Source organism: Aedes aegypti, chromosome 1 (assembly GCF_002204515.2).
Source record: "Aedes aegypti strain LVP_AGWG chromosome 1, AaegL5.0 Primary Assembly, whole genome shotgun sequence".
NCBI classification, from domain to species: Eukaryota; Metazoa; Arthropoda; class Insecta; order Diptera; family Culicidae; genus Aedes; species Aedes aegypti.
Genome location: NC_035107.1, coordinates 25,055,622 through 25,079,100, shown reverse-complemented (window position 1 = coordinate 25,079,100; position 23,479 = coordinate 25,055,622). Strand labels below are relative to the sequence as shown.

The 23,479-nt window shown below is 41.0% G+C and overlaps 1 protein-coding gene across 1 annotated transcript; it reads right to left on the bottom strand.

Moving 5' to 3' along the window:
• Positions 1 to 21,035: 21,035 nt before the first annotated feature.
• On the bottom strand, positions 21,036 to 22,677 carry LOC5580061 (zinc finger protein 90). Its single transcript, XM_001654770.2, has 3 exons — positions 21,639 to 22,677; positions 21,351 to 21,573; positions 21,036 to 21,287 (listed from the first exon to the last, which is right to left on the bottom strand). Exons 1-3 carry the CDS (start codon positions 22,600 to 22,602, stop codon positions 21,044 to 21,046), a joined length of 1,431 nt encoding a protein of 476 aa, XP_001654820.2. The 5' UTR covers positions 22,603 to 22,677; the 3' UTR covers positions 21,036 to 21,043.
• Positions 22,678 to 23,479: the final 802 nt, after the last annotated feature.

Below are 23,479 nucleotides of genomic sequence, written 5' to 3'. Positions count from 1 at the left end.
TGACTTAATACATTTTTGGCAATTTTTCAACCTCTTCCCCTACCCCCATAATTAAATTTTTTGTATGAAAAATATAAATTATTTGTATGACTTGTTAGAAACCACGAAGCCACAGCTCCCCCCATAACCACTACTACAAGTATGCACAAAATAAAAGAAAATTACCTATCAAAGTACTCCTTGCTCCAAACGAAATGATATATTCTGTCAAATTCTGATGTTTTGTTCTCAAAAAATGTGGCGCACAAAAATACGACATCTGACACGGGTTCTGTAGGTACATATTCTCCTATCTGTGCAATTCAATTCCAGAATTTGACTTATAGTCGGTAACATGGACGCTAACATTGTTTTTTCCTTCCAAGTTCAAATCATCTGTATGTTTAGTTGTCTGAAAAAAATGGGATTTTGTAGCTGTATAGCTTATATGTAGTCTTATCATATTATTAATGATTATAAATATACTTATGCATAAAATATGAAATTCTTGATATCTTAGGAATGTTTTTCATCGTTGTTGGCAGTTTTAATACGGTTTCCTCACTTGAAATATATGTTTCGGTATAGCTCATACTGGTCAAATATTCAATCTTCGTCTTGATACGTAATGTTAATATGTAGGGCCATTCTTATTTTAGGTTTTATGCGGCTCCAGGTTGTTACACATTTCATATCACCTTCATTTCTAGAATATTGATGTTAGAATGATAAACGATGAAGAGCTTATTAACACGTAGGTACATATACGTTATGAAAGTCAAAATTAATAACATTTTAACTGACATCATTTAGTAGCCAATCCTTGAACTTCGAAGAGGCCAAATCTCAACACCCTAATAGCCGAACAAGCTGATAACTGGATCACTCGTATGTGGTTACCGAACGAACAAACTTTAGCGGAAGGGTTTTTGGATTGCAACATTTTCGCTTTTTTCCAGTTTAAGCTGTGGCTTCGTTAAATGAAGAAAAACCTCGAATTTTCATAGCGTATAACATATTAATATATACAAATACAATATATACGATCTGTGCGCCTTAGACGAAGATGGAGATACATAAATAAATATTAGGTGGCATTTTTCAAATTACGATTACTTAATTTTTACTTGAAGTTGTGTAATTTTTATAATATTACTATGAAAAAAAATGACTGATTGACCAAATATTAAACGGCATTAGAACTACAATTTCATAATGTTCAATAAGCAATGTCGCAATGTTATGAAAATTTAATTTTTCCTTCTCACTGCTAGGTCGATTTATTAAAAAACTGTTTGCATCAAAAGATACGATTTGATACGCCAAGAAACTTTCATAGAAGCTTGTGGAGATCGAAATTAAGGGGGTGTGGCCTGAGATACTTGAAGTTGGATTATTGTAGGCCATCATAAGGTACAGTAGTCGTTCAATTTTGGCACATTTTGTTTTTGTCCGTTTATATTTTAGTAATTTAGAACAGTTAGATTTTGACAATATTCATTTTTGGCACCGTGCGAAAACCGAATGGTTTTCCAAACATTGTGTGGTAATAACATTAATCAACAAATTGTACAATTTGACCCAAAATGGGGCCCAGATAGCCGTAGCGGTAAACGCGCAGCTATTCAGCATGACCATGCTGAGGGTCGTGGGTTCGAATCCCGCTGGTCAAGGATCTTTTCGTATAGAAAATTTTCTCGATTCCCAGGGCATAAGAGTATCTCCGTACCTGCCACACGATATACACATGCAAAAATGGTCAATCGGCAAAGAAAGCTCTCAGTTAATAACTGTGGAAGTGCTCATAAGAACAGTAATCTGAGAAGCAGGCTTTGTCCCAGTTGGGACGTAACGCCAGAAAGAAGAAGAAGAAGAAGGTTGTATGATGAATTTTTAATTTAATTCACTACGAATTATAATACAAAATTGCAATAAAAATACATAATTTGTAAATAAAAAATACAATCAGGTCTGCTATAAGACGCTGACACCCACTTTCTTCCCACGGCAATTTCTAAGCAGTTGCTCAAGAGACGCAGCTGAATGTTTGTATGTTGTTGAGGTGTAGTGCAAACTAATTACCTACCAAATTTCATAAGAATCTATGGGACAGTAGCTGAGAAATTGCGGTGGCCGTAGAGTGGATGGCAGCGTTCAATAGCAGACCTGGCTGTACATATTTCGTAAATACAATGGCTGTTCGATTATGGTAACATGTAAAAAACTCATGTTGGCAATAATGAACCATGTCGAAATAAAACGTTTGGTTCAATAGAAACTTTTATTAACTTCATAATAACCACGACTTATATTTGCTTTTTTAAAACACGAATAGTCTTAAAAAGTTTTCTGTAGGATCGGTAACTGATGCATGATTATTTTTTGTATATGCATTTGTCTGCCCTTCTACGCCTACTTGTCCCATGTTTTATGTAAACCTAATGAATCGTGGGACAAATATGAGTTGAACGGCAGTTTTTGTATTGCATCATAATTTTGCTGCATTGAGTCTAACGAATTAATCATAATATATCTGTAAATTTATTAACAAGGAAACTTTAGAGCAACAAAAAAATATGTGTTGTTAAAATCGAATGGTTTAATTGCCAATATCAAACCGTGCTAAAATCAAATGTGAACAAAATTGCAAAATAAAATACCGTCCGGTTTTTGCACGGTTCGTTCACTTTACTTTAGTAAAGTGGGCAAAAGTTTCCTTTCAAGATTTCTAGCTAAATTCAATGGTTCGAATGCTGTTTGAGTAAGAGACTTGCGCTCCAAATAAACAAATCGATTGATATTTGGAAAAGTTATGGCAATTTGTTGTATTTGATCGCGAATATTATTTCCATTTGAAACAAAAAAATATTCGAATCATTTTCGATTTTCTTGTCTAAAGGCGTTGTAGGCCAAGGGGATACTTAGAGGCATATTAATTTTTACATAAATACTTGGAAACCAATTTTGGCCCATAGTGGGGCAAAAATTTGAGCCATTCGGAGAAATTTGTGCTTTTAGTGTATATTTTTCAGCAAAAAATAGTGTACGGCTGGTTTAAAATATGTATGTCATAAAACTATCGATAGTTAGTGTTTCGGTCAGCGAACTTATGACCAACACAAGATTCAAACTCAAGCTGCACCAGCGGGGCAAACGTTAATTCAAGACCGTTGCCAACAGGAAAGCTATTATTCTCTTTTTGGCACACTGTGTAAAAAGGTAGAAAAGCTAAAGTTTCTTATTAGTCTGATTTCAATAAAGAATCTCCAGTTTCTTATTTATACATAGAAATTGTTAAGGTTACTGCTTGAAGATATACACAGAACCTAGCTATGCAATGAATTTTGAAGGAGCACAATTTAAGAGAACGAAACTGATATTTTTTCTCGATTAGTCACTTTAGTCAATCGGTTGAACTTGCAGCACAAAGCGCTATCTAATTCTATGTGCCTTTGTTTGGCTTCGATAGCACTTGAAAGCTTGCATATTTTTTTTTGTTGGAAAAAGGAAGCTTAAGAAAAACTTAAGGAATTCATTTGCAATCGTGGAAAAGTAAATAGATCATTCAAAGAATTTTGAGTTTTACTCCGGATTTGCTTAAAAATGCTCACAGAACCGATAGATACCTATACCTACCTGCCTTGTATAATGAATTTCATTTGTATGTTCATGATTTTACTCGTTGAATGTGGAACAACTTTGATCTTCGCGGAGCCTCGTCTTTTCATAAAATGTTGTTGAAGGACAGCTGGAATCGATCCTTTAGAGATTTCAAATCGAATTCAACTTTTCTTCAAGAACAGGATACAAAATTGACCTCTTTTCTGGATGTTCAAACAACGAATGTCAAATTGTTATTTTTTTCATGGCTTACTAATAATTGCACGGGTTACTGATTTTGCCAATTTTTATGTTGCAAACAAAAGTAGGTACCTAGACGGAATGGATTTTATTTCTGTTGTGTGCGGATTGTATTCAAAGCCTAGTATTATTTTTACGTAACAAACAGTTCAAACTTGAGCAATGTACGGCAGATAGCAATATCGAGAAATTCCTCAAAATGTGATAGACCGGCCTGTAGGCTGTAAGTCTTCACATGGTTCCGATAAAACAACTATTAGAATATCGTCATTCGTCATGCTTTAAGTGACGAGTGACGAAAACGCATATTTTTGCGTCATACAAAAATTTATCGCGTCTCTTCGACAGAGTCCGTAACAAGGCAGAAATGTCTTTGTGACCAAGAGCATATTGAAGCGTAGGAATTTGTCAACGTTACAACTCTTCTGTTGCACGACGAAAAGTTTCGTCATGTTGGTCGGAGAAGTTGTGTTGCATATATATGAAGGTCACACGACTCGTTGCTACTGTTGAAGAAAGTGCAATGACGATGACTAATGTCAGGCCTGTATATGGGAAAGGTTTATCACCAAAAAATAGGCATCGCTAAATCTTTCACCATTCGAAAATATAGGATTTTAGCTTTCATTTGACGTGTTCCCCAAAAAAATCCACCGAGGGATCCCGAACATTTTTTTTATTTTAAGTTTTTGTTCATTAGAATACATAATTTTTATAAGTAATCATTGTGAAAGACAGTTTCATTGGTCTTTAGCTCGATGGAAGTTCCAAGTCCAAACAAAAGTTCATAAAGTAAATATCAATACATATATCGGGTGCCGGTACCAATGGTTGTAATGTACCAGTAGATTGGACTATGGAATAAAACGTACATTTTTCGATAAAAACGACATGTGTTATTTCTGGTGGATAGATCGCCTCTAGTTTAGTCGATTTGCCAAATTTTAGCTTTTTATTCTATCAAAAAGTCATATAAATAATTAAGTTAACGCAAAAAACTTGCTCCCTTGCACCAATAGTCGCCGTCGTGTTCCAGTAGTAGATCAACGGATGGAAGCAGTTTTTAAAATGGATGTATAAAAATGAAGAAAAGTCCCAGAGATGATCTTTATGCTTCATTCGAAAGATATTAGTTGCTGTTTCGAGGGAAAAATGTAAAACCCATGTAAAAATTTACCATTTTGTTTAAAATTCCATGTATCATTCCCGAACGTCTACTACTGGAGCACTAGCGGAACTACTACAACACGTGTACCGATAGTGGCTCTAGCGATTTTATGTAAAAAAATAGTTTTATCACTCTTTTTTATATTTTTCCCATATAGGTTGAAATCTTTCTGTTGACGCCAAAAGATCTCTGTTCAGGCTTTTCGTTATTTTGTTATGATTTTTTATAGCTTAGGTAGTCCACTAATGGCACCGGCACCCTATTAGGTCAAATTTTGTTAAGAACAAAACAGTCCTATGTGATTTTGTGGATTTAATGAGCCATAGGACACTTATTCGATAAGATATGTTGGAAGTTCGAATGTTTAACACTTATTCGTACTGTGGAAGTATATGGATCCGAGCGTTGTTTGGTTTCATGGTTAGAATACAAAAAAAAAAAAAAAGTTATTTTTTTGATGGTTTAGAGAATTGTTGTATTTTGCCATATAGAAGAAACGAAGAATTTTGTATGGAGACTGCAAGCATGGTGAAAAAATCGGTTTAATCGAAACTTAATCGTGCAATTTCAATCATATTATATCTTAAATGAAAGTTCAAGTTCTATTTTGCATGGTTAGTGGATGAGATTACAATAAAATTTGATAAATTGTACTTTAAATTTCATGTAAACATCATTAAAACCAGTGTTTTATACAACTTTCGCGACCTGTAGCTAAAAATTGTGACGTGCTGGAACATTTCTGAGAATGGCATCAGATTCAGCAACCCAAAATCTACTAGAGGCACATAATTTGATCCTTGAGACACGCAAAGATGTCATTTTTGTTACGCTGTGTTATTGTGATATTAGCATTATTATTGTGAAATTATATCATAAAATCTAACAATTTAATTATTTTATTCACTGAACTGGAAAGTTTAGAAATGAAATACTCTTTCGAAATCTACTGAGCTCATATTTGGTTTAAATATGTTTCTTATTGCATAGTTTTAGACAATTCGATCGAGAAAAACCCCCCATCTTCTTCTTCTTTGCATTAACGGGAATCGAACCCAGACACCTTCAGCATGGCTTTGCTTTGTAGCCGCGGACTCTAATCACTCTGCTAAGGAAGGCCCATAAAAAACCCCCATGCCAATGTGAATCATTCCACCCCATTGGCAAAACCGCTCCGACTACCCCTATTTGTATTCTGCACTGTTCATACAATACAAGGACTAGTTCGCATTGTTGCTTGGAAGCAATAAGTTTTAAGCAAATCAATTAATGGTATCCACTAATGCCACGGGTAACTGAAACTTATTTTTTTTAAGTAACAAAGACGTAACGTTTCCGTGAATCATTTCCCGAGAATGTGTCGTAATTTGTGGGGTCTTCTACAAATTACGAAATATGTTGGTTTTCCAATAATTCTATAAGGATTGTATAATATAAATAAGAATCATATACAAGTGTACATTGGCAATGTTATGTGTGGTTCATTATGCTAAGTCAATTTTGTGCGCACAGATGTATAGACTATTTTTTTGGGGCTGTGCATAAACCACGTGGTATTTTTTCCCTGTAAGGGACCGTCCATAAATGACGTAGCATTTTAGGGGGAGGGGGAAGTCTACAATTTTGCTACGAACCATGTATTAAGTATGGAAAAATAGGCTACGACAGCTTACTAGATTGCATATTATTGTTAAATGATGAAATAAGATTAAATCTAAAGATATATTAAAATATAATCAGATTATTATGGATTTTCCTCGTTAAATTCATGAATATTGATTCAGTGTCCGGATATTGGTGCCGTCCGGATTTTGATTTATCACGGTATCAGTTAAAAATCATTTGCTGACCGCTCGGCTGTGCGGATCTCGGTAAAAGTGGGCTTCGTAGCCGTGGCATTTAGCCGCATCGTGCTAGGGAGTGTGGGTTCGATTCCCGCCTCAGGCCGGTAAACTTTTCGTGAGGAATGTTTTCCGACTGTGCCACTGGGCGTTGCATGCTAGTCCGTTGTCTAGTGTGGTGCTTCCTTCAAAGGGAATAAATGCCCACTGGAAGCATTAACGTGTCAGTGTCTTTTAAAAGAATGAAAATTGGTTGAATTCAACTGAATGTGTACTTCTACTGTACGAATAAGTGTCCTATGGCTTATTCAATCCAAAAGATCACATAGGACAGATTTGTCCATTACAACAAGTAACCTTATGTATCTTTGTTTATCAACCTTCATAGGAAATTTATGTCGAATTCGTTTTTGAACCTAGGTTGGAACTGGCGCAACCCGTTCTGAATCACAGTTTCAACCCCAACCCGATTCAGGTTCGACCGAACTACAATTTACTTGACATTGGTTTGTTTATGTGTTGATCACCGACCCAGTTCCTAAAAACGAAAACGACATTAGGCTACCATCGAGCTTGTGAGAGAAAAAAACGACTTTTACCATTCTTGATGGTTGGAAATAACCGGAACAAAATTTTAAGAGCAGAAAGAAATTTTATTTAACTAGCTTGAGTGAAGTCTTGAACAGGAATGAAAAAAATTGCACCGTTGTTTATTAACGAAAACTTCGGTTGCTAGGGAGACCATCGGTCTCCAAGGAGGTCATCAGCACACTGCGTTACCGATTTACTCCAACACCCCCTCTGAATCGGTAAGTCCTAGGAGGGTCCTCAGTTCGCGGAAACGTCCAGGTTCCAGGGCCTTGGTGAACGTGTCCGCTATCTGGTTTGCGGTACCAATTGCTTCGATTTGAAGTCGTCCTTGAGCTACATGATCGCGTACAAAATGGTGTTTCACATCAATGTGCTTCACACGCTTGCTTTCAGTGTTTGTGGCCATCGCAATACACCCAAGGTTGTCTTCGAACAACTTGAATGCCGTGCCTGGTCGGACTTGCTTCAGGTCTTCGAGGATTCCATGCAGCCATAGCCCTTCGGAGGCCGCGGCGCTTAAAGCTGCATACTCAGCTTCGCATGACGACAGTGCAACGGTTTGTTGCTTGCGACGCCGCAATCCGTCATCCGGAGCTTCTTGGAAAGAGCACGCTTGATCTCCTTTAGCAGGTCCAGCCGATCGCTAGCGATGAGCAAATCGTCTACGTAGATGATGATGTATACCCCCCCTCGATCGTCGATCCTGGTATACAGACAGTAGTCATGCCGGGAACGGGTAAAACCGAAATTTAGCAGAAGGTCGTTCAGCTTATTATTCCAACAGCGAGGGCTTTGCTTAAGTCCATACAGTGATCGCTCCAGCTTGCAGACGAGATTCGGAGGGGCCGTGACTCCTTCGGGTACGGCCATGTAGACATCTTCTTCAAGCTCACCGTACAGGAATGCGGTCTTCACATCGAGTTGGTGAACGTGCATCCTTCGTTGGGTTGCTACAGCAAGAACGACACGTATCGTGGCCAACTTCGCTACGGGGGAATACGTTTCGTTGTAGTCGACTCCGGGCTTCTGCTGGAACCCCTTCGCTACCAAGCGCGCCTTGTAACGAACTGGTTCGCCATGCTCGTCCGGCTTGATTCGGAAGACCCATTTCGATTTAAGCGGAACCACACCAGCAGGACATCTTACCAATCGCCAAACATGGTTGTCCGCTAGCGACTGCAGTTCTTCACCGACCGCTTGTTGCCAAAGGGCTTCGTCGGCCCGTCCAGCGATCTCCTTGTACGCCTCAGGCACATCGAAGATAAAACGCTCGGCCTCATCTTTGTTGATCTAAGCAACCGGAAGTCCATGTCCATGATCAAAGCACCCATAGAGGAAGTGACGTCTTCTTTTTCTTCTTCATTCCTATTCCAACTACTAACCAATAAACACGTATTATAAAACCAAACCGCTGCGCCTAATCAATAGGTTATAGGCCCAGATACGTTATTCGAGTTTGAGGAAGATTTGCGAACCAAGGTAATGGAGGACGAGAAGAAGTGGATTTTCGACGGAAGGAATTATGACCAGTGGGCGTACCGGATGCGTGTGTTGCTGGAGGAGAAAGGCCTTGTGAAGTGCATCGAGGAAACCATTAACGAGGAAGATTACGCTGAACTCCCTGAGGACTCTATGGAAGTCAAGACGAGGAAGAAGCAACAACTCGAGGAAAAATGGAAGCTCGATCGGAAGTGCAAGAGCCTGATCGTCCACCGCGTCTCCGATAGCCACTTGGAATACGTTATGGGAAGGAAAACTGCGAAAGAGTGCTGGGATAGCATCCAAGGAACTTTCCAACGTCGAGGTCTTGCCAACCGGCTGTACTACCGTCGTAGACTTGGTTTGCTGAAGTTGAAGAGCGGTGCGAGTATGCAGAATCATTTGCTGGAGTTCCACAAGCTACTGCGAGGACTGAAGATGACCGGTGCCAAGGTTGAAGAAGATGATGCGATTACCCAACTTCTTCTTACCCTGCCAGAACAATACGATGAGCTGTGTACGGCGCTGGAAACGATGTCATTCGATAAGTTGTCCATGGAGTTTGTCAAGAACCGTTTGTTGGAAGAAGAAGCGAAGCGTTTCGTGAAGAACGATTGTCTCGATGAAGACGGAAATACCGAATCGGCGTTTGCTGGAAAAAGGTTCTCGTTCAAGTGCTACAACTGTGGAAAGTTAGGGCACAAGCGCTCGGACTGTCGAGTTAAGATGACGGAAGACAACGGTAGAAAGTAACTCACGGAACTTGACGAAATACAACGGACCACGTAGAGGTAAAGCGAACGTGCACTGTGCTACGGATATTGCGTTTGTGGCCGACAGTTCGTTCCAGTGGTTTCTGGATTCAGGAGCATCGGACCACATGGTGAGAGATAGAAGTTATTTCGAGGAGCTACATCGTTTGCCAAGGGAGATTTCGATTGCTGTTGCGAAGAGTGGCCAATCGCTGACCGCCAAATATGCTGGAACTATCCGGACCTGTACCGAGGTGGAAGGAAGAATAATATCATCCATTGTTGAAGAAGTGCTGTATGTCCCTGGGTTACACCTAAATCTATTCTCCATCAGTCGTCTTGAAGATAAAGGTATGTCAATCACTTTTGCGGGCGGGAAAGTGAAGATAGTCAAAGATGGTCAAACTGTTGCAACGGGACGGAAATGTGGAAGGCTCTACCAATTAGACGTTTTATTGAAGAAGGAAGCTGAGGCGTTATTGACGAAAGATGATGAAGCTGGTCTGTGGCATCGACGATATGGTCATCTTGGAGAAGCGAATTTGCAAAAGCTGTGGAAAAACGGAATGGTGAGTACGAAAGCTACGTTACTGGAATGTGTGAAGCAAAACCCGTGCGAAGTATGTCTGAGCGGAAAACAAACCCGACAACCGTTTGGAGTTGCAGAAGGACAACGTTCGACTAGGGTACTGGAGCTGGTACATAGTGACGTCAGTGGACCGTTCACGCCTGGAACGTACGATAGCAAGAGATTCTTTGTAACATTCATTGATGACTTCAGCCACTTTACTGTTGTGTACCTGCTGAAATCAAAAGATGAAGTTTTAGAATGCTTTGAAGAATATAACGCAAAGGTAGCAGCTTATTTTGGTGTGAAGATTGCAAAAATTCGATGCGACAATGGAGGAGAATATACTAGCAAAGCGTTTCGATCCCTATGCCGTAGAGAAGGAATATCGTTGGAATATACAGCTCCGTATACACCTCAACAGAATGGAGTGGCGGAGCGAATGAATAGGACCCTCTTGGATAAAGCTCGTTCAATGATATTTGATGCTGGATTACCGAAAAGTTTGTGGGGAGAAGCTGTCCTAACGGCTGCATATTTGTCAAATCGTAGTCCAACCAGTGCGCTGGAAATTTTGAAGACACCCTACGAAGTTTGGTACAACAAGTAACCCGATATCGACAATTTGAGAGTGTTTGGTGCAGTTGCACACACCCATGTGCCGAAGCAATGCAGAGGAAAGCTTGAAGGTCTGAGAGGAACTACATGGTTGGCTATGCAACGAACGGCTACAGAATCTTTGATCCCCGGAAGAAGAAAATATTTGTGAGCAGAGATGTTGTGTGTGATGAGAATAGCAGGAAACCTCCGACACGTTCAAGAGATTTCAATGATGAACTGGAAGAAGAAGAACCGCAAACCGATAATGAACCCGTGATAGATGATCAAAATGAAGCTAAAGTACAAGATGAAAATCAAATACGACAAATACAGAATAACGATGAAAATGAACAGAATGTTATAGAAGCTGCAGGTGTCGAACAAGCTGGAAATGTTGAAGATGTTGTATCTGATCCGAGACGGAAGAGAGTACATGCTGTTGATGAATCGTTCAGTGATCAACCAGTATCGAAGCGATTGACGAATCCTCCTGTCTGGATGAATGACTACCACGTGTCCTATAGCAGTGTTGAAACTCCGATGGCCTATGCGTTGAATGCAGAAGCTTTTGTTGAAGAAATACCGAATAACATTGCTGAGCTGAAAAAGAGAGATGATTGGGACCGATGGAAGGAAGCGATTGAAAGCGAGTTGCAGAGTTTAAAGAAAAATGGAACTTGGACTTTGCATCCGAAGCCAAAAGAGAAAAACATCGTGGATTGTAAATGGGTATTCCGGATCAAACGTGATGACAACGGCAACATTGAAAGGTATAAAGCGCGGCTTGTTGCCAAAGGATATTCGCAGAAGAAGAATTATGATTATACAGAGACATACGCACCAGTGGCACGAATAACAACGTTCCGGATTATGCTGAGTATAGCGAATCAATTCAAGTACACCATACATCAAATGGACGTAAAAACGGCGTTTCTGAATGGAAATTTGAAGGAAGTAATTTACATGTACCAGCCAGAGGGATTCGAGGAAGGAGATCGGAACATGGTGTGCCGTTTGCAAAAATCGCTTTATGGACTCAAGCAAGCACCACGAAGCTGGAATGAGGCGTTCAATTCGTTTGTTTTGAGCTTGGGATTCAAACGATCCAACTACGACTGCTGTTTATATTGGAAGCGTACTGGAGGAGTGGTCGTATACTTGTTGCTGTATGTAGATGATATTTTGCTGATGACAAACAACCTTGAAGAAATTCAACTTATCAAGAATCAACTTTCCGAAAGATTTGAAATGACAGATATGGGAGAAGTTAAGCAGTTCCTCGGAATCAAAGTTGAACGATATGAGAATCAAATCAAGATTAGTCAGCCCAAATACATTGATGGAATGCTGAAACGTTTCGGAATGGAAGAATGTCGACCAACATCAACCCCAATGGAACCAAAGCCGCAGTTTGAACATGAAGGAAACATAGAACTGACCAAGCAGCCTTACAAGGAGTTGATAGGATGCTTATCATACTTGATGCTATCAACCAGACCAGACATCGCCGCCGCAGTCAACACTTTCAGCCGATATCAAGCAGCACCTACAGATAAGCACTGGAGCCACCTGAAAAGGGTTTTACGCTACCTAAAAGGGACCAGAGATTATGGATTAGTGTATCGTCGCAGAGCTGATTCCAGTCCGCTGATAGGATACGCAGATGCAGATTGGGGAAACGATGGTGAGGACAGGCGATCTATTTCTGGCTTTACATTCAAAATCCATGATGCAACCGTTTCGTGGACTACAAGAAAACAGAACACCGTAGCTCTCTCATCGACAGAAGCAGAGTACGTTTCATTAAGTCAAGCAGCATGTGAAGCAATTTGGCCAAGAAATGTGCTACAAGAATTTGGCGTTGATATTTCCGAACCGACTAGAATATTTGAGGACAATCAATCGTGCATACGAATTGCTGAGGAGCCTCGGGATCATCGAAGAATGAAGCATGTGGATATTCGATTCCACTTTATTCGAGAATGCATCCAGAACAAGATTATTCGGCCAGTTTATGTATCTACAAAAGAACAAGTTGCTGATATATTTACCAAAGGCCTACCAGCAGGACCATTTGCACATCTTCGGGAGAAGCTGAATCTCTTCGGTTGAGCGGGGGTGTTGATCTAAGCAACCGGAAGTCCATGTCCATGATCAAAGCACCCATAGAGGAAGTGACGTCTTCTTTTTCTTCTTCATTCCTATTCCAACTACTAACCAATAAACACGTATTATAAAACCAAACCGCTGCGCCTTATCAATAATCTTGTCCCACAGAACCGTCGAATGGCACATCAGGAAGGTTTCGGACTTTATCTGTAGAATGGGACTGCGCGGCAGTGAAAATTTTTCCAACCAGAAATTCTTTCAACTTACCGGGGAGTCTGCGCTCCCGTTCGCTGCGCCTCGGGGTTTCCATTTCGAGGTTTGAACCACGGTCTATTTGCGAAGGGAGCGCTCCGGTCGCTTCAACTCCGTCGTCTTCAACCTCGCTTTCTTCATCGTCAGTCAGGATGTCATTATATTGAGCCACCAGCGGCTCATCGGATTGAACCGACTGTTCAGAGGGTTGCACGCATTCCACATCATTTTGATCCTCGAAATCGTACGGAGCCACAACCAAAGGAATTTCGTCACGCATCTCAGTGGCAAACGGAAAATTGCTCTCATCAAACTTGACATCTCTGGCCAAGAATAACTTCTTCTCTTTGTCCCACAGGCGATAGGCATTCGGCGCATAGCCGATCATCACAGCAGGCTTACTCTTCGGGTCCAGTTTGCGTCTCTTTGCCGTGGACAAACGCTTTACAGCCGAAAACACGTAATTTGCTCACGTCCGGCTTGTGACCAATTTCCGCAGGAGTCTTCCAACATGATACCGCGTTCGTTGGACTCCTGTTTGTCAGGTATACCGCCGCTAAGACCGCTTCGTTCCACAAATTTTTCGGAACTTTGGCTTCAATCAGCATCGCACGCACCTTCTCGACAATTGTCCGATTGAACCGTTCGGATACCCCGTTTTGCTGTGGAGTGTACGCTGCGGTTGGCTCGACTTGGATCCCCTTGGAAACGTAAAAATCCCGTTGATCGTTGGAGAAATACTCGCGCCCTTGATCGACAGTCAACTTCGAAATCGAATGCCCCAGAGCAGCACTAGCCATGGCCTCATACTCTCGGAACTTCTGGAACACCTCAGACTTCTTCTTGATGGGATATGCTACTGCGAAGTGCGTGTAATCATCAATAAAGGTGACAACGTACCGAGAACCATCCCAAGCCGCTGGTGTGATTGGACCGCACACATCGGAGTGCACTCGTTCTAGAGGTCTTGCAGCACGCACTCTAGTACCCGTGAATGGTTCTCGGCATTGCTTTCCGAGAACACAAACATCGCAAAAATAAAATTTACCTGGATCCTCAGGAATACCTGTTACCATGTCATGCTTGACGAGTGCCTGCAAGTTCTTGCTCCCCAAATGGGCCAGTCGACGATGCCACAGATTACCGTTCATAGCTCCACACATGTTGGCCGCCACAGTATTGACGCGGAGATCGAGCTCGTAGAAGTCTCCCCGCATAGGACATCTCGCAATCAGATCACGACCGTGCTTGAGGATTGCTTCCTTTTTCGTGAATGTGACATCCAGATCCGATTTTGCCATCTTCTTTACAGATATCAGGTTCGCTCGAAGATCAGGTACGAAAAGGACATCATTCAGGCTGATTCACCTTCCCTGTTGACGCCTTTGATCGTGCCTCGGTGCCAGGAAATCAGGGATTGATCGTCCTTTGCCACGTTAATGACGACAGGTTGCTTCAGCTTCGTGAGGTCGGCGAAACAATGCTTCACGTTTACAATGTGGTCTGATGCTCCGGAATCCAGCTTGAAGGAAACCACTTTCTTGTCTTGCGTTTGGGAACATCTTCCGGTCATGAAAGCCACCGCCTTACCTCCAGAAGCAGCGTTAGCTTCAGCGTGCCTATCCGTCTTTAATTTCACACGGCAGTCCTTTGCCTTGTGTCCCTTCCTCTAGCAACGATTGCACTTTCCGGTGAACTTACCAGACTTTTGCTTTGATCCTTGAAATGCTGCAGGTTTTTCTAGGTAGGAATCCGCCCGGTCGGTTTTCTTGAGCTCCTCGGCAAGAAGTCGCTCGCGAACAACATCCAGCTTGAGATTTTCCTCACCTAGATTTTCCAACGCCGTTACTAACGGATCGAACGACTCGGGAAGGGTAGCAAACAGCTGGGACACAATATCGTTTTCTTCAAGCTTCGCTCCAGCCAGCTTCAGTTGCCGGATCAGCTCTTCGAAGGTTTTCAGGTGATCTTTCACGGACGCACCTTCCAACATCCGCAGCTTCGCAAGTTGCTTCCTGACGAACGTTTACGATGAGACGGACTTCTTAGCGTAGACGGTTTCAAGACTATTCCAAATCTCCTTGGACGTCTCCTTGTCCCGCACCAGATCCAGCAGATCGTCATGGATGAATGAGATCAGCAGGTACGCCGCCTTACCGTCATCTTCCTGGAACTTCGTGAGCTCGGCCACTTCCGCCGGAGGATCGTTCTTGAGTACATCCAAAAGCTTCACGGACTTCAAATATTTCTCCACTCGAAAACGCCAGTTATCGAAACCGGTGCCCGAGAATAGCGGGATCCCGTGGACCGAATCCTTGCGTGAGTCGCCCATAACCTCTTGATGGTTGGAAATAACCGGAACAAAATTTTAAGAGCAGAAAGAAATTTTATTTAACTACCTTGAGTGAAGTCTTGAACAGGAATGAAAAAAATTGCACCGTTGTTTATTAACGAAAACTTCGGTTGCTAGGGAGACCATCGGTCTCCAAGGAGGTCATCAGCACACTGCGTTACCGATTTACTCCAACAACCATGATTACATTTAAAATAATATACATTAAGGAACAAAAATTTAAAATAAAAAAAAATGTTCGGAATCCCTCGGTAGATTTTTTTGGGGAACACGTCAAATGAAAGCTTAAAACCTATATTTTCGAATGGTGAAAGATTTAGCGATGCCTATTTTTTTGTAATAATATTGTTCTACCAGACACGCCGTGAAGCGTGTTGATTCAAAAATTGAATGTTCGTGGATGGATTATGAACTGCAATTTTTTTTGTCGATGTTTCGTGCGGTGCTTGCATTTCGATGGGCAGTTCTAAGTTACGGCTCACGCCATTGTTCATTATTAGAGGAGCGACGGATTGCAGAGGAGTTTCAATAAAGGAATTTGGTGAGTTTGTTCTGATCAGCAGCGCATGATCACTATGCGTAAATAATAACCATTTGTCGGCCAGAACGTTTACCGAACGTATTCTATGGCACTACCCTTTCCATAAACATTCCACAACATCCCGTAACACCTATGAGAGGTCGAAGAGTTCTCTGCATCTTTCTTAACTGCCCATAAAAGCATAACTGTCCCATATAGAATTAGTAGGCATTGAGAAAATAGTGCTCAAAGTTTGAAGTTTTTCTATTCATACAATTGTTCACAATTTTCTAGTACATTTGTGCATGCCTTATTAATTTCGCACCACCGCACAGATAACTCATTTTGCTTTTATTGATTAGCAAAAAATATAAACTTGAACAAAAATTCACGTTTTCCACTTGCTATTAGGGTTGAAAGTTCATATAGAGACTGTTATGCCTTTATTTTTCAATATGGGACTGCACCAAGTTCATATTTTTCCACAACATTTTCAAACAAAGTGTGTAAATTTTGATATGCACCGTAAAGTATATGTTAAAACATGAATGCTGCGATAAAAACACGTGTTGCTTTGGAAATCCATATGGGACGATTATGCTTTTATGGGCAGTTAAGTAGGTGTTCAATCAATCATCCTTTCCCATTCCCCAGCTTTCGCAAGGACGTGGCCAGGACATCTCTTGATTATTGGAGGATGCGTCAATCTTGTCTAAGAGTTAGAGGTTAGTCCCAAATTTCTAACTTTGATAACGGACGGGAAGGAGGCAACTTTCATACAATGGTCTAGGACTGTACCACCTACGAATTTGTGCGAAATGCTTAATGCTAATACTAAATTTAGGCGAGTTTGCAGTCTTTAGTATCATACACGCAAACAAATGTTGTTGTATAATCTACCGAATCCATGGTAGAATTAAGAACTGCACCAACGATTTTCAACCGACTACAAAAATCTGTTAAGTTTACTATAATCTGGTGAAAATCACTGAGCAGTGCAGTAAATTTGACTACGTCCATAGTTGTATCCACTACAAAGCATTGTATTTCAATCCGTGACACCCACCGTACAACACAGTGTGGTCAAAAGTATGATGCTAAACTTCTCAAATCAAGAATGTTTCTAGTCAAAAATACTACAACTCTGGTTAAATCAACAGAAGAAATTTTCTTGTGTAGTGATGTTGACTATGTTTTGGTAGAGTTAACAGATTAATGTAGTCGGTTGAAAATCGTTGGTGCAGTTCTTAATTTTACCATGGATTCAGTAGTTTATACAATAAAATTCATTTCAGTGTATGATACAATTGTATTTCAATCCGTGACACCCACCGTACAACACAGTATTATGAAAAGTACAATACTAAACTTGTCAAATCTAGAATGTTTCTAGTCATAAATACTATTGTGTATTTCTTTCACCACTGGACTGCGAAGTGCGGCCTCATAAGTGCGAAAGTGTGAATAAAAGTGCGGGATTGCATCGAATCACGTTGGTATCTTCAGAGCACTTATTCTCTGATTTACAAAGAATAAGTCCCCCAAAGACACCTACCCGATTTGATGCCATTGCACACTTTCATTGGCGTTTCCGCACATATAAAAACTTCTGCGATAGTCCAGTGGTGAAAGAAATGCGCAATACAACTCTGGTTAAATAAACAAAATATATTTTCTTGTTGACTCAACCGTTAACCGAACCAGACGTTCTTATTGCGCACTCCCAATAGTTCCTTTGCAAGAAATTCTCCAAAAACTCTTTCGGAGATATCTCTGATAAAAACTTTAAACATTATGTTTGTGCCCTTCATAAATTCTTCCTGGCATGCTTTTAGATCTTGTTTCCAGAATGAACACAAATAATTACTTTACTCAATTGTCTATAGGCATATAACGATTGTTACACAACTTTATACAGGAACTCCTCTAAACTAGTAGTAATAAATTCCTAAAAAGCTCTTCTTGGAAAGCATAATTAAAATATTCCTTCCAGTATTTCATTCAGCGATTCCTATATTTATATGTTTCAGGAATGTCTCGAAAATTTATCGAGGAATTTAAATTTCATATACTTTTGGAAACCTGTAATCAGAAGGCACATCTGTTCGTACCCAGGTTTATTGATGAGTTCCATCGAATTCACAAAGATAAGACGTAGTACGGTACATTTTGGATATAAAACGGAAATGTTCCCTCATAGGCCCTGACGGATCCTGTGCTAGGTGCCCTGGAGTGACCACATCTGTTCGTATCGAATTTATTCTTCATTAATTGACATATCCTTTCGAATTCACGAAGATTGAGATGTCGCACGGCATGTTTGGACATAAAGCGGAAATGTCCCTAAAGAGGCCCTCGTGTAACCAGTGCCACATCTGTTCGTACCGAGTTTATTCTTTATCTATTGACGAGTTCTCTCGAATTCATTAAAATTGAGACGTCGCATGTTTTGGACATGAAACGGAAATGTTCGCAAAGGGGCCTCTGGTGGAACCGGCAACGGTGTTCCAGAATGAACAACTAATTCATACTTGTTTTTAATTATGAATCGTGGTTTACGGCTAACCAGCCGAGTGGAAGTTTAACAACTACCGAAAAGCTAAACATTACATATAATTTGCAATTGGATTAGATGGACAAATTGATGTGAAGATTTGCGAAAAAGTTACACGTCTTCTCAGTGAGAATCGAACCCACGACTCCCCGATCTCTAGTTGGGGCGCGTTACCATTACGCCATGAGAGGACTCATGAACGCAGAAGTTAACCTGAATTCGATTTCAGCTCAATAATCACGTGGTCCTTTTTCACAAAGTGCACCTCTTTCGAAAGAATTAGATGCCCATCCAAACACAACGCTTATATATCCAATGCCTAGCCCGAGAGCGCATTGTTTTTTAGGTATAGGAATAGCACACTACACTAGCCAGCAACTGCGCTGGCTGAGGTATCTGTTGTGTGGGCTTCCAATGGTAGTTGTTAAACTTCCACTCGGCTGGTTAGCCGTAAACCACGATTCATAATTAAAAACAAGTATTTATCGAGCAACGGACTCATGTTCCGTAACCGGTCGTTTGAGAACGTCGCGACGCATTGGAAGCCCACACAATAGATACCTCAGCCAGCGCAGTTGCTGGCTAGTGTAGTGTGCTATTCCTATACCTAAAAAACAATGCGCTCTTGGGCTACACTGTAAACCCGGCATTACCCTTTAAGGAGTAAAAAATACCCTTTTTTCAATGATATATGAGCTGTCAAAATAACGGGTAATTGAAAAGTTTCAAAAGAGGGTATTTTTTGCCCTCTTGTTAGTTTTGGACACTTACCCATTAAAGAGTGAAAAAATACTTAATGGAGTCGCAACTTCGAATCAGTGAGATCGTGAAAGTTCATCAAAACTTTTTTAATTGCTATTTAACGGTAAGTATTTTCAATCCCTATCAATTAAAATCATCGAACGACCTTTGAAGAATATTTATATATGTTTTTTTTTCAGATTCAACCAATGCAGAACGGGTGAAAGAAGATGCGAGCTGGAACAAACGAAGACCTCGTAAAAATCATCCGATCTTCCAAGCTGTCCTGATTTCTTCAATGAGTTGCCGGTTCAGCATTGCATGTTGGGGTTAATTTATTAATTGTTTTATATGTTTGTAAAATAAATGTTGTATTTCATTTTAGTTTCATTGGTATTCTCTTATTTTTCAACAAAAGAATATATTTTATAAGGTTATTCAAAGAGAGAGAAAGTGGGCAAAATTTACCCATTTTATTGTTTTCTTCAAACCAAATAATGGGTAAAGTTTACACCTTAATTTGACGTACAAGCGGTTTACCCATTAAAGAGTACAAGCACTGTACTCTTTTTATGAGTTAAACTAGTTTCTCTCAAAGAGGGTACTTTTTTACCCTTTAAAGGGTACTTTAGTCTTACAGTGTAGGCATTGGATATATATAGAAAGCGTTGTGTTTGGATGGGCATCTAATTCTTCCGAAAGAGGTGCACTTTGTGAAAAAGGACCACGTGATTATTGAGCTGAAACCGAATTCAGGTTAACTTCTGCGTTCATGAGTCCTCTCATGGCGTAGCGGTAACGCGCCCCAACTAGAGATCGGGGAGTCGTGAGTTCGATTCTCACTGAGAAGACGTGTAACTTTTTCGCAAATCTTCACATCAATTTGTCCATCTAATCCAATTGCAAATTATATGTAATGTTTAGCTTTTCGGTAGTTGTTAAACTAAATCATATTGTGTATAAATGATGACAAACGATCATTATCCTACGATTTACATGAAAACTCCGTGACTTCCAGTGCAGCTCGAAATATCTCCGGCCTGGTTTCGAATTCAGCATTGTCCATTTAATAACTGGTACCTTTTTAAAGTTAACTGAGAGTGGTTTTAAGAAAATCGAACGGAAATTAACAACATAGTAGCTATTCGAAAATGCCTTGTCGGGGGTCGGGGACGTAAAGGGTAATAGAAGTATTCATGGAAGTTTTTTTTAGGAAATTTTTGAAGAGATTTCATAGGAATTATCAAACGAATTCAAAGATGAACATCTGACAAAAAAAAAAACATCGATGCATTCTCGAAAATACCTTGTGGTAATGCTGAGGACTCGCTGGAGATATTCGAGGACTCTCAGGAATAATTTCAAAGCTAAATCCTAGGATGATATTTGTAGAAATACCTTGAAGAGAATCTGAGCAAAAGTGTCAATAAGAATATATATGCCTTGTCAAATTCATAGACGAATTTTCCGGAGAACTCCTGGATTAATTCGTTCAAACTTGGCATGAATCTTCTGAGTTCCATAATAGATTTACAAATAACTACTTTTTTGAGAATTCCACAAAAAATCTTCAAGAAATATATGATTATGCAACTGTTTTATAAAGAAAAATGCTCAAGATATTTTTTTTCGAAATATTCAAACAATTTATTAAGTTTTCTGACTGCGCCCCTGGCTACGTCAACTCGAGTTCTGCAGAAGGTTCTCCTGCATGGCACCTTTCGAGGTGGTTCTTCAGCAGACAGTTATACTGAAATTGCTTCCCACAGTTCCCGCAGGGAAATGGCTTCTCATTGGTGTGAATCCGTTTGTGCACTCGCAGAGTGTAAGCCACGGCAAACCGCTTGTTGCATACCTCGCACACGTGTTCCCGATTCTCCGGCGTCTGATGGGACTTCATGTGTTTCCACATGCTTCTCCTACAATGAGACAGAAACGGGTATTTGTTTGGAGTTAGATTCTTGATACTTTTGGAAGCATACTTGTTCCTCATCAGCTTCCCGCACACCTCACAAGGCAGCTGCGGTTCCTCGTGGTAGGAGATGTGCGTCTTGTAGATTCCCTGGGTTTTGCACTTCTTACCACAGGTCGAGCAGCTCTTGTAGAAGTAGTCCGAGTGCCACAGCTTCTTGTGACGGTTCAGCAGATCAACCCCACTGAAAGCACTGCTGCATCCGAGCTGATCACATTGGTAAGGCTTCTTCCCTGAAAAAGAAAACCGTTCCAATCAACCGGTTGACTGACCGTTGAAAAGCGTGTTTGATTCTTACTCTCGTGCTCGTTCATATGCGCCTTCATCTTCCAGCTATCGTACTGCTTGCCACAGAGACCACACTCGATTTTCTTGCGCTTGCTAGGTTTCGTTCCGACCGATTTTGCCTTGTGAGGTTTCTTCTCCAGTTGAGCGTTGAGGTCGCGAAACTGCTTCAACAGATGTCTCTGAGTCTCCTTGATATTGCTTAGTTTGTAAGTCGCTTTCGCAACTGCTTTACTTCGAAACGAGTCCTTCCACAGCGATATAATTTCCAGGCACTGTCGACACACATCGCAGATCCATATGGTTTGCGCGCCTTTGAAATATCTTCGAATCGTGGTCACAGAATCTTCTGGAATGTTTCGGCCTACATCCAAGGAGCACAATTGACACAGTCCACCTTCACCGATCGTCTGCTGAGCCTCCAAGAACTTTGTAATCTCTTGGATAATCTCCGGGTCCGGTTCTTCCGGCTGCACGTCCGGAATATCCTCTGCGCCATCCTTTTCCTTCGGTTCCTTACCATCACTCGTGCTTGCGGAGTTGAACAACTCCCGTTCGATTTCCAGCGATCCCGCCAGATAGGACTCCGAATCCGGCACTATACTATCGTACAGATAGTCCACCTGCTGCTTGTGCTTCACAATCAACTCCGAGCAATTCTTCAGCGCCTTCCGGTTTGCTTCATCCACCCACTCTCCCACCTCCAAGATCACAAAGTCCTCCAACAGAAGCCGGTTGGTCTTGAAGCACGCGTTCCGGAACTCGGTTGTGATGAACAGCAGTGCCGCACAGTTTCGACAGATTTTGGTCAGATTGTCCTGCTGGGTTACGCGTATCGAGGTGCACTCGAAGATCTGGTGCGCGATGCTGTACTCCTGGCCGGAGAAGATGCTCTCTAGGAAAGTGTCGTCGCATACCCGGAGGCACAGGCGACATTGGTGCGGATCGTTTATGGCGCTCCGAAAGGGGACGTCCATCCTGGACTTGCGGAACGGAAAGCAGGATGTTGTTTTGACGGCAGATTTCGAGTTCACAGGAGAACCAAAGTGCGCATGCGTTGGATTTCGGGAAGGTTTTCACAACGCTACTGTGCAAATCATATGAGCTGTATTTTCCACGTGTTGAACGTATTTTTATTCTTCCAGACTGTTACAGTAAGGTCTAGAGTCTGATGAGTGGTAAATTTACGTATAGTCTTCAAATAGAATGTACTGAATAGCTTTTAATGTACTGAATAGCTTTGCCAAATACATTGTCGAAGTACAATATATTCTGAAGAATTTCCGAACAATCCTGGGAGGATTTCTAATAGTTTTTCGAAGGATTTCTGAAATATTTTTGAGAATATCCAATGGATTCCGGAAAGATTTACGAAGGATTTTCAGAGGATTCCCAAAGGATCCTAGAAAGACTCCCGAAGGATTCAGAGTGGATCTTGGAGAGGTTCCCGGAGTATTTCGAAAAGATTCTGGAATCGTTTTTCAAGGCTTCTGCATGGATTTCTCAATGATTTCAGAAGGATTTCCGAAGTATTTGAAAAGGATCCTGGAATGATTTCCGAAGGATTCTGGACTGACTTCCAAATCCTGGAAGAAGAACTCCCGAAGGATTCTAGAATGGCTTTCGAAAGATCTTGGAAGGGGTCTAGAAGGATCCTGGAAGTGTTTCGAAAGGATCCAAGAAGAGCTACCGAACGGTACTCTAAAGATTCCCGAAAAATCCTGAAAGGATTTCCGAAGCATCCTACAAGGGGTTCCGAAGGATCTTTGAAGGGCTCCAGAAGGTTCCTAAGAAGGCTCTCAAAGGATTCTGGTAGGGCAATCGAAGAATCCATGCAAGGATTCACAAAGGATC

Excerpts from the sequence above, each read along its gene's own strand:
- LOC5580061 (XM_001654770.2), bottom strand. The coding sequence starts at position 22,602 with ATGGACGTCCCCTTTCGGAGCGCCATAAACGATCCGCACCAATGTCGC. Across the intron at positions 21,574-21,638 it reads GCATATGAACGAGCACGAGA|GGAAGAAGCCTTACCAATGT; the intron begins GTAAGAATCAAA and ends TTTCTTTTTCAG. Across the intron at positions 21,288-21,350 it reads GGGAAGCTGATGAGGAACAA|GAGAAGCATGTGGAAACACA; the intron begins GTATGCTTCCAA and ends GTCTCATTGTAG.